Source organism: Calonectris borealis, chromosome 1, assembly GCF_964195595.1.
Source record: "Calonectris borealis chromosome 1, bCalBor7.hap1.2, whole genome shotgun sequence".
NCBI classification, from domain to species: Eukaryota; Metazoa; Chordata; class Aves; order Procellariiformes; family Procellariidae; genus Calonectris; species Calonectris borealis.
Genome location: NC_134312.1, coordinates 107889982 through 107902525, shown reverse-complemented (window position 1 = coordinate 107902525; position 12544 = coordinate 107889982). Strand labels below are relative to the sequence as shown.

Genomic DNA, 12544 nt, shown 5'->3' with positions numbered 1-12544 from the left:
TTCCTTCTCCAGATTCTCAGTTAGAATAAATGATTCAAACTCAATTGACATCAGGGGAGGCAGGCTAACCTACACTGGTTTTGGAGCTAATCCTGCCTGTTACAATATTTAATACCAATTGTGTATTTGTTCAGTTGTTCAAAGATTTAAAACAGCAGCAGTGTGGCAGGTAAATATATAAAAATGATTCTCAGTTCTGTTATACTGATTTTACATGAGAGTCAGCCTTGTTTGTATTCAAGTATTTCACATTCATTTTGTATAAACACATTCTTTAAAAACAGAGAGTTATATTTTGCCTCTTAACAGATGCCTCAGAGAATAGGTTCAACAGCAGAATTATTTATGAAAAATTGGTCTTTCAAGAAAAGCGAACATGAGCATTTTACCTCAACTTCAAGATATCCCACTGGTCATGGAATGAGGTTTATACGCAGTCATGCACTCGTTCACTGGTTACGGAGTCCTTTAAGCAGTAATTCAAGCATGCAAATGTAAATTATTAGGGGAAAAAGAATAGAGGAAGTTCATGGCTTTAAAAGGTGATGAAATGATTTGATAAGTAAGCTGTTAAATGGCTTGATTGAGTTTGAATTTCTCTGCACTGGAAACAGTGGTACAATCATTTACATCAGTCACATTATGAAAATGTTTTGTATTATTGTTAGATATTTTTGCTGATGAAAACTTGCGAGTTGAGCGTGAATGGGGGATGTGGTTGGTACCTATGCTAGAATGGCTACAGTGTTTCACTTTGATCTTTGATTTTCTTTTAGGCCCTAAATCAGGTAAGCAATTAAGCACATTTTGATGTGTCATTAAACATGTGCTTTAAGTGCTTTCCTAAATTGGAAGAAATAAGAGATGTACCTCAGTTCTTTTCTAGATCAAGGTCTTAATTTTCATCCTATCTTAATTAAATGAGTCTGATGATCTTTGCTAACAAAATTTTATATATCTAGGTGTTATCTTGCAGTGGTGAAATAAAATTCCTACAAAAACACTTTTAAAATATACCTGTTAATTGTTGACATGTATCTGTGGGTCTTCCAAAAATAATGTTTTTAGCCTTTTTGAGGCTAACTTAAACTAGTCGGTTAAAATTGGTACTGTGACAAGGAAAGGGCTAACTGCAGCAGGGAGTCATTAAAGGTGTGGATGCCAATGCGTGTGTTACTCTTTAGTCTTGACAGATAGGCCTCCACCCATCATCCTCCAGGGGCCAGTCAATCAGACACTGGCAGTGGATGGGACAGCTTTGCTGAAGTGCAAGGCAACCGGCGACCCCCTTCCTGTCATCAGCTGGTTAAAAGAAGGATTCACCTTCCTGGGCAGAGACCCTCGAACATCCATACAAGATCAGGGGACGCTTCAGATTAAAACTCTGCGGGTGAGTAGCAATAACAAAACAAGTGCTACAAGAGGTACATGGCTAGTCTTGAGCTGTTGGTGTGTTCTGCTGTCTTGCCGTCTGTTGTCTTCAAAATTAATTTAATTATCTCTTTTACTATGAAATTCTCAGCATGTCCACATCCTATTTCATTCTTTGACGTTGTGTAGGGAAGCCGGGGGGGAAAAAGAAGAGCCAAACTAGCACCAGATATTTCTATTAGAATTCCCTAAAAATAGTATTGATATTTAAAATTTTACGTATGTTACAATAAAACACATGAGTTGGGGACGGATAGACATGTAAAAAGACAGGCCTTCCTTATCTTTTCAGTCGGTCTTACAATGAAGCCATTGCCCTGTTGTCTCTGTTAAAACTTAGAGCAGTTCATTTTCAACACCTGATCATCATTTTCCAAGGAGCTATTGTGCTAGCAAGTGATTCTGGAGTTCATCAGGGTTTGGCCGTGCACCTTCTCCATCAATGAGTCTTGGCAGCCTTGAGCTGGCTGATTATTCCAATGTTATGCTTGCTGGAGATGTTCCATAGGGCTGCAGATAGGAGAAGACAACTAATACTGTAACATATATGCAGTCATATCCAGATGGATTTCTGTTCAAAACGAAATGCCTATCATAATATTTACATTTTGACACGTGAGAAAATACGATATCTTAAAACTGCAAAGAAATTTTATAATGTTCCAAATAGTATAATGTCAGATTCTGTTGATAAAAATTGCATCACTAGTCTTTGTTTGGGCTTTTAATTTTTTCCCTGTTCAAAGATAAAAATACATAGTTGTTTGTGTGTATGTGAACAAGCATGTATATGAAAAAATAGTAAGGTAAATGTAATTATTTGTCAAGAACTTAAAGACAATTTCAGAAACCATTTAATTTCATCAACAGTAATTTCTGAACTTAGCTTTGCCATCCAAAAAAATGTCAATAAACATAGCTACATGGACAAGACATAAAGTGCAGTTTTGTTTTCTGATACCATCTCATCAGTGATCGTAGATGAATTGTTAACTTCCTGGGAACAAAATGGAATTTATTAAAAAATTTATGCTAGCTTTCCTCGAGTAAACAATTTATCCTTCCTCCCTGGGCTGAAGGCAGGTTTAGGCCATGAAGGTTAATGCATTTTTCCTGTAGAGCCGGATTAAAGAGTGCGCTTGAATAGTCAAGATTCCCCAGTAGTGTTAGAAAGCGGCAATTAAAGGTGGAAGCTTAGTGATTTCAGACAAACTTTCAGTCATCGATGATGGGCTTCTGTGGAGTGTCCATGAGGCAGAAGCTCCTGGGATACCTGTCTACATGCAGCTATGCAAACAATGAAATTGGTTCTGAATCGTGCCAGCGCATTAATCCCACTGTTAGAAGCACAAGGTCTGTAAACGAAAGGAAAAAAATTGCTTGCAAGGGGAGAGGAAAACAGTATTAGTAGTGAACGTGGTTTTGAAAGACATGAAGCTTTTATTGATCCTTAAGTGGCTCATTCACTAGTAACCAATTTTCCTTAAAGGCTCAGAAAGACATTTTTTATAAACCCCGTGATTGCAGTAATGTGCACTGTTTGACTCAGACTTAAGAACAAAAACCACACACAACTGTAAAAACCAAATTTCTCCTGTACCTTGCAATTTTTATGAATTCAATATGGATTTAAATCTGGAATGTTTATCTTTTCTCTCAGATCTACTTGGGCAAGGACTAGCAACACTTCCTAAGCAAAAAATGACCATGAAATATTTTTACATACCTGACTTCAAAACAAACTAATGTTTATCACCCACATGTCCTCAGCCTTCTCCTCCCTTCACAAATAATAATCATTATTGCAATTATAAAAGATTTCAAGATGTGGGTAAAGATAAGCCACTGCTATTTAAACCTTTGAGACCATCCTCTTCTGCTATGTAACTCTCTTTCCATGTGTAAATCAAACTATTCAGGAGTCTGCAGCAGTCAACAGTTAACCATGGGCCACAGTCATAAACATGAACCTAGAGATTTTTCTGATGAGCCAATCTTCCCAGATGCTCTGAGGAAGACAACTAAAAACTCACATACATCGTTCACTCAGTACCTTTCAGACAGGTCGACACTGATGGAAAACTCCTTTCTGCTCCGTAGAAATGTACCACACCAGATTTAGACACCTGCATTAACTAAGGAAGAAAACTGTTTATTTTACTGAATAGCAAAGATTTTCCATTCACCTCCCCTGTTGTTTTTTTCCATAGCGCAAAAAAAGTATAAATAATTGAATTATCAATACACTATGTCTGTATCTAATCCATCCACAGTTTGGAAGTTAGATAATTCACCATAACTTGCAAGAGGCAGCACATCTCCAGCTTGCTTTATACGTTGAGTTTGCCTTCTGCACGTTACTCTGTTGTGTATACCACATACTTCATTGAATATGCCATACACCATCTGTCACGGTAGTACACAAATGCAGTTGCGAACCATAGCCTTGAGAAATATTCTCCATTATCACATAATTATATGTTTAATAAAAGCTTGGAAGAAACAAAATAAAACTTCAGAATGCAATAAGGCACTCTTATCTGGAAAATCTGACTCCTTTCAAGAGTCTTTCTCATTTCATTAGCAGTACCTCTATATTTTGAGTCTCTCAGGCATTGTCAGAGGGGTTTAATTATTGCTTGTATTTCACGGCAAAAGCACCTTCCAAAATGCAAGTCATGCTCATTCAGACTATTGAACTGGCATTAGTCAGTTGCTTCCTGCCCCTAAGAATGTACACTGGTATTATCTGAAGAAAATACCAACAAAATTCAAACATGACAAAGTTAAAAATCAATTACATTATATATCAACAAGTAATCTAAAGAGCATCTCACTTATTTGCCTTGACGTTCTTCTTGAAGAGTGAGGTATAGGCACTTTTGCTACAGTGCCAATCTGCATTTAGCAGAACACTCATTACAATTCCTTAAAGTCCAATAAAGCTTCTTGAATGCAGTCCTATTTCCGTCAAGTCATCTGATGGTGAATATAATTCTTCTCTTTTATCACTAGAGTCAGCACTCTCCCTCTTCTGCTTCCATCTCCAGATTACCATGCTTTATACATAGTGGTAGGAGGGCTCCTTTGTATATTTTGTGCTTTGCAAAGTTACCGTTTTCCAGCCACCTCTGTAGTCTTCACTAGTTCCTGTCTTAGAAATCTTTACTTAAGTAAGGAATAGCAAAACACTTCGCAAATTTTCCAGTAGAACAATTTATACAGCAATGAGATTAATATTGACAATATAATTCAAAACGGTTTGCCCAAATAAATTTGAAATATATGAACTGACAAGGGAATCATAACAGTTTTATACAAATGCATTTGTTTTGCTACCAAAGTGCCTTGCAAGCCTGAAATAAAATCCCATGTGAAACAGAAAAAAGGTAAGCGTGGTGTAGGATCTGATTTAACTTTGCCATTTGAAAATGGAGGACTGTCTGTGTAGAGAGAACCACTGTTAACTCTCAGCAACAGTATTTGTATGTGTGGTGGCCTGTATAGAAATGACTTCATCTGTCATAAGAGTCTAAGATGATGTAACAGCCTTCCTGGCACTGGAAACTCTATCTCTGGGTCACCATGGGATAACGAACGGTGAGATTTTATCCTCTAAGAAGTTAATTGTTGTTATATTGTTACCTGATTTCACCTGCATTTGTGGTAACCAATACAAAGATTGATACTGCCTAAAACGTCCATTCTGTGGCACTTACATGCTGTACTGGTACCATTAACAATATGAAAATTAGAATTAGAAAAGTATTAGAAGCAAGTAATCTTATTATAGTTCTCTACAAGTAAGCCACCATTAAATGATTGTTTGAAAATGTCTGGTGCTCTCTAGTGTGGTGTAAAATGTAGGCTAAGTCCTTCTTACCAAGAAACATCCAGAAAAAGAAAATTAGAGTAAACTCTGTCAACTGATTCTAAAATGTTGTTAAAACTGCCCTTAACTGTTTTTTATGTCTAGCTGTCCGATACTGGGACTTACACTTGTGTTGCTACAAGTTCCAGTGGGGAGACATCTTGGAGTGCTGTGCTGGAGGTGACAGGTAAGCGATGTCCAGGGGCTGTTCTTCAGTTGGCACAAAATGAAAGTGAGACTATATTAGAGCAGTCTGAGTCAAATAATCCGTTCTAAAAATTCTGGGATTGAGGTGGAAAAGTTTTAGGTGGGAAGACTGGGTTCCTTCACATGCCTTGCATTTCATTGCTATCATCTTTAAATGCCCATTGACATTGCAACAATCTGTATTTGTCTCCAGTGACAGCGGTATGCTATAACTCTTCTAAACAGGAGTATTAGTAAACTGTGGATTCGTCCACTAATTGGCTTGGGCAAGAAAACTATTATGCCTACACAGTCCTATCAAAGTCCAATGTGTTCTCTGTGAGTACTGGAGTTGATCTGGATATAGGAACTTTCTCAGCCTTCTAGTAACTGAGGTTTTGATATGTTATGTAAATTTCAGCAAAGCTGGGCTTTTTTGTTACTCTTCCTTTTTCTTTTTTTTATATATTTATATATAACCTTTTGAGTTTTGCTGTTGTGGCATACATGCACAGCCTTTATCATAACAGGGCAGCCCTACCATCTCTCTCTCTCCATTGCACCTTTCTCCCCTGTCTCTCTCCATTGCCTCTCTTATATCTTCCTTCCGGCAATGATCACGTCTGCTCACAATTCCCTTCACCTGTTTCTGCTCTTGAATCAGCTGGTACTCATTAGGCCTCCTCTTAATTCTTCTCCACATCTCCTCCTTTTTTGTTTATGATTTTGTAGCATTGCCAAAGTCCTATCCAAAACTTCCAATTCCAGAATTCTTCTCCATATCTTGCAGGTTTTTTCTTTCAGTATGTACCTAAAGAATGATAGCTCTTCGTCCAAAAATATATGTGGTAATGCAATTGTTGACTTAGTTCTTTACAGATTAAGAACATAGGTTATGCTGATTTTGCAGATGTTTGGCATGTTTTTCCTTTTAATCTTCTACTTTGATCAAATTTACACAGTCAAGAATAAACAGTAATTGTTTTATATTTACCCCTTACAGAATCTGGTGGAGCAACAGTCAGTAAAAATTACGATATAAATGACCTCCCTGGGCCACCATCCAAACCTCAGGTCACTGATGTTACTAAGAACAGTGTCACCCTGTCCTGGCAACCAGGGACCCCTGGAAGCCTACCAGCTAGTGCATATATCATTGAGGCTTTTAGGTATGTGAATTATTCCACTTTTAATCTTCCTTTCTAATTTGGCTTAAACCCTGGTACCAGCTGTTCTCTTGGTATTGTGGTGTTCTTTTGGACTCTACAGGTATCATTAGAAGTTCATTAAAAGACTCAACTCCTATGGCAGGCATTGATTCTTATTTTTTAAATTGATTTTCTTTCAATTTATCACTTTTTTCTAAGTGGTTAATTAGAGGAGCATCTAATTAGAGGAGCATCTAACTATTTCTTCAGGTCAACAGGAATATAACAGGACAATGAAGTCATTATTTGTTACTTTTCCCTTAGCATTGATGATCAGTTAGTGTCTCCTGTGGGAATGCTGCAGGTCAAATAATTTGGGCCAGTGTTACCTTGACTATCTTAGTACAAATAATCTGAAAATAAATGGATAGTCCTGAAGCCTCTCTGCATACTTTAATTTCTGTTCTTGTTAAAGCAGCACCTATTAAAGAGTCAAAGCACTTTAAATTTCTGTTTTTTATTGTTTTAGATAGATTAAAACTTTTAACTGAAAAGGCTAGTGTTGATAATTTAGGATTTCATCCTGCAGCCTGAGGTTGAAGAGAATACAGCTGCACCCTTCCACACAGCAGCATTTAATATGTGGTAGGAAAGAACTCCTGGGCCCCAGTTCAGCAAGTTTGTTTAAGCGTGGGCCATACCTCTCACGTGTATCAGTAATATACTCTTCCGCTTAAAAATGTGCACATCTTTAAATGTTTTCCTTAATCAAGATGTGCAACAAATGACAAATAATTTAGTTCATCTTTTAATTAAAATTCATGCAAGAATTTGTCAAAATCATATGCATGCAAATTTAAGAAGTTATAGTGATAATGCTTCATCCTCCTATGTTAATATGCAAAGAACATTACTGTATGTGCAGACTGTTGGTTTTGTTCTGGAACTTGTACTATCCTTTATGCATTAAATAAATGAATGAAACAATTGAAACAATGTGAAACTCATAGCTTTCCATTTTCTTTTTCCTTTTAATATATTTAAAGAATTTTTTAATCAATGCCATAAAACAAAGCACAATAAAATCAAATTTTCTTTAAACTTTTGTGATACTTCACCCTAGATAAGCTTTAATGGCATCCTATCAATAACTTTAACAAAAGCTAGGCATTTTCATTAACAGCTGTTTTAACAATCACGCTTGAAATCTCTTCATACAGTGGATTGTAATCTAATTATAATAATGTCCAATGGAAAATGTAGTGACAGAAAAAATATTCATATACATTCCTTCATTTGCAAGCATGTTTTCAGACCTTTTTTGTAACTTTGAGTATGATTTTAGTTCAAGGAGAATACTTTTCTTCCAATGACAATTTATTGACATAATTTACTTAGCAGTACAGAAAATTACTCTTTTAACAGGATTTTCTTTTCTAAGGTTTGCGTTCAAGAGTGGCCTATTTATCATTCCAGTTTACTTTACAGCTTTCCACACTTTCCTTTTGCAGGTATTTATTTTAGAGAGATAGCAAAAGCTTTTGCTTCTGTTGAAAGGAGAAAGATTTTTGACAGCTGTGGTTTTTTTTTTATCCCGTCTTGATGAGTTAACTCAAATATTTTTATTTTTACCCTGTTTTTACTACTTTTTCCTGTACTTAAACTTGATACAGGGTTACAAAAGTAGGTCCTTTCACTTCTTTATTCTTCTCTTGCATTAGTCTATAATCTTCAATCCTCTTCTCATTGCAGTCAATCTGTGAGCAATAGTTGGCAAACAGTGGCTAACCATGTGAAGACTACTCTCTACACTGTGAGAGGACTGCGCCCCAATACAATCTACCTGTTTATGGTGAGAGCTATCAATTCGCAAGGTCTGAGTGATCCCAGCCCTATGTCAGATCCTGTCCGAACACAAGGTAATAGTAATTTTTAAGGCTTATGTGCTTGAGCTAAAATAGAAAGAAGGAACTGAGAGTTGACCAATAGGTCAGTCTGGCCATTTGGCTTTAGCACTCTGACTGAAGGAATCATTAATCGAGCTTAACCAATAAAGATAAAAAATAGTCCAATGTTTGCTGTATCAATCTGGAGCTTAGGAGAGATAGGTTAGCTCTTTAATCCTTGGTACATTGTAGACCTTTTGGTTTGCAGTTCACTTAGACTTGGTGTGCTCCTTCATGCCTGGTTTCTATTGCAGTAACGTGAGTTACCCAAGCTTTTCTGAAAAGTGCCCTGAATACCATGCTCTCCTCAGTATCTTTTCTCTCCATGTCCTTACTTCTCCATTTTTATTATAGGGATATACTATAATAACAAGTGCTTATGACAGACAGCATAAGCAGACGTTTAGCATTAGTCTTAATGTTTAGCATTAGTTTTAATCAAAAGAATTGCCCAAAATATCTGTAGTGTATTGATTAATCTGGTCCAACATTTAGGCAAAGAATTAATGGAAATTAAGGCATCTGCATGCTAAAAATATTTTGAAGTTATTCTGAGAAAAGTATGGGTCTTCTATTTATATACCTAGATTTCTGAATTCTTTCTATTAATCCGCTGCATAAACCAAGAGGGAAGGCTGAAGGGAAATTCTTCATTTATAGGGTGGTGATATAATTGATAGCTGTGATCTTCCATTGCTATTGAATTGACTATTGAATTCTGTTCACATTACATCAACCTCTAACCACGTGTAACTGCCACAAACAAATTTCTTTTCACAGCACAGATTTTTTTGGCTTTGACAACACATTGTTTGAATACTTCATTAAAGAGTGTAGTTCTGTGTTAAATAGGTCTGAATACAGGTATTAATAATTTTTTTGAATCATAATTTTTTCGAATCCAAAATAATAGCTCCTCTCACAGTTAATTTAGAATGAGATCCTCTGTCTCTGTTTATGGAAGTTATAAAAGTGCGCGTGGAGAGTGCCTCCTGTGTCAGCCTCTAGCATGTGTAAGTGGTTTGGGTCCTTTGCTGGTCCTAGATGGAAAGAGAGAAACAAGAGTAGGATGGTATTTCTTTATCACATGACCATCGCACCCAGCCTCTCTCATCCCAGTCTATTCCTGAATAAATCTATCCTTAATCATTATCCCCTCAAAATAGTAATCATTGCTGTAAAAGGAGAAACAAAGCTGCTTTCTGAAAAGCTGAAGGAGTGAGTTGGCCAGGGATTTCATGGCTTGACTATCCACAGAGTATCACAAGTTTTCCTCTCTTTCTTACTCTCCCATTATTATAGGGCGACTCGTGCTTTTCATTGCATCAGCCTTTTAGTCTGCGTAACTTATCACCTAGTTAAAAAAACAACTTTGTTTGGCATTTGAGTGTCAAAAATAGACTTTTTATCTGACATACTGACAAGCAATTTGATTTCAGTAAAAACATGTCTTTTAATTAGCTACAGCATGTGTTGCAGCTTCCATTTCCAGAAGCTGTTTAGCAGTCAAGCACACTGAGACATGTACAGGATTTATAGCTTCTTTGCAAGCCTGCAGTTTAATGGAATTAAATCATAAAATCAATTGAAAATTAACATAATGTTTTGATGTGATTTCTAATTATGCCTGAATTCAATTCAGGCTCAAAGAAGAAGCTGACACACAGTAGAAAGCCTATTCACAGTGGCCATGGAGGAAGAAAAAAGCAGCTATAACAGTGCTATATAATATTAATTTGCAACAGGTGTCTGTGGTAGCTTTAATAGCTGAGCATTTAATTTCCTGGTATTAAGTATAGCAAATACAAGTAATAGGATTTTATGCATATTTTCACCAGTGGACTAGAAGTAGACTATCAGGCACTTTCAGAAGGTTTACCTTATATGACTTACATCAAATAAGGTCAGAGAAATCAGTAGTTACTCTAAGAAAGGAGTTGATTTCTTGTTTGGATTATTAACAGACCAAACCATATATTAAGAAACACTTCAAAGAAACTATATATAATCCTAGCCCTGGAATTTAAATTACTAGCAACTGATAGTAAGTTCACTGGAAGCTGTTAAAAGAGAGGTTAGAGAAAGTATATAACCAATTTCATTTTAAACCTCTTAACTGTGATCAGAATATAGCTTCTTGAGCCAGTTTTGCTTGAGTCTTGATTTTATTATTCCAGTACTTGACAATATCCTTATAGGTAGATCAACTGCTTTTTTTTTTTTTTTTTTTGAGACTAGGAGTCTCCTAGTAATGTGAAAATGACATTACAAGACACTACACTGTAAGCATCACATATGCATATGTTTCCAAGTGTACATACCAGAAAACAGAATTCCACATGTACATAATTTCTTATTGTTATTAGCCCATGTTATTCCCTTACTTCTGGACATATGTCCCATTAAAATGGTGAAATGCAGTTCATACAAACACACTATATAGAAATGTCTTATCTCCTGAGGGAATATAGGTATTTGTTAGTTGTATACCACAGGATAACATAACCTAAAATATAGCCATGGGTAGCTGTAGGTATTTTGTACCAGGCATCATAGCTTTTTGTGGATAGCAGCATAAATTGTCATCCTGTAAACCAGTCTGAGTTTCTGTCTTACAGATTTATTATATTATATCTCTCTGTTTTGTGGTCTAGCATAATTTGCTAGACAGGCTCTTCACTGACGTCCATATTTGGATTATATTCCCTTTGGAGATCCATGGAGCCATTTTCATTTGAATATCAGTAGAAGCCTGTGGCAATATTGTTTATTGGTGGCTCAGAACCCATAACAATCCAGAATTATGAAGTTGAAATATTGATGATCAAAAACTACTTTCTTTCAAAACCTGGAGGCATGTGATTCACACTCAGTTCTTATATTTAAATGTTTCATTTTTAAAAGCACTATTATTTCTTTTAATATTTAGAAGATAAAAAGAAATCACATGCTGCATACTCCCATATCTAAGACCATCAGAGAGGGAAAAACCCTTTTATGTATGTATTCTCTTCATAAGGACATGATGTTGATCCAAAAAGAGGGAAAGTGTCTTTGGCTAGTGAATCCCATGGGAAAACCAAGCAGAATTCACAGATGCCTAGACAGACATGACCATAATGTATTGGGCATTTTTGAATATAATCTGTGCTTGTGTTCCAAATCCCCTCTTCTGGAAAAATTACAAGCAAATTCCAGCAGAAATAATCACTATGTGTATTTCTAACAGGCATTATGCAATCCACATAGACAATTGACATAGTAAGGGCATCTGTAACTGTTGACCAAGAACGGTGTTGTAAGGTCCTTGAAGGATCTATTGAAGGGATCCAGACTTCACTGGCTCCTACAAAGTACCTTCATTTCTGTCTAAGATGGAGGGAAGGGGCGTACTATGGTGATATATTAGCTAGGTGATAGCTATAGCTCAACATTCTCCTTTTGGTGCAATGTAACAGAAAATTATGATTTCCAGGACCTATCACTAAAAAGACACATTGCACACCTCCTTCTCCTTTTTCTGACACATATTTTGTGTTTGCAGTTCCTATTTATCAAAGGTAATACTGCTTCATTCAGTTTAACACAATGGCATAAGCCAAATGTGGTCCCTAAGGACTAGGTACTAGGGCTACATGCGGTGCTGGAAATGGAGTCACAGTTTTCCATAGACATATACTAAGTGATCACACGCCTTCAGATTTTGACTAGAAGAAATAGTTTCCCCACACACTTTGAAGGAATCTTTGACATAATCCTGAAGAGAAAATTATTGTGTTAGAGTGTTTTTGTTGGCCTTTTGTTAGATCGGAATCAATTTGGCTTCATAAATTAATTCTTTTTTCATATTTGCACTAAATTTTGTTATCTATATCTGTAAAGGGAAAATTTGCTTTGCAGAAGAAAATGCTATTTTTAGTGTTTGGTTTCTTGTGTGCATGGTATGTGGAGAGGGGAAGGTT

The 12544-nt window shown here is 36.2% G+C and overlaps 1 protein-coding gene across 1 annotated transcript in view; it reads left to right on the top strand.

Moving 5' to 3' along the window:
- ROBO2 (roundabout guidance receptor 2) overlaps window positions 1–12544 on the top strand; it is a 496976-nt gene that overhangs the window by 401141 nt on the left and 83291 nt on the right. Inside the window, exons 10-13 of the mRNA XM_075170325.1 lie at window positions 1185–1390; window positions 5408–5489; window positions 6492–6657; window positions 8389–8555. Of these exons, the coding sequence (XP_075026426.1) occupies window positions 1185–1390; window positions 5408–5489; window positions 6492–6657; window positions 8389–8555 (621 nt within the window). The remainder of the gene's footprint in view (window positions 1–1184; window positions 1391–5407; window positions 5490–6491; window positions 6658–8388; window positions 8556–12544) is intronic.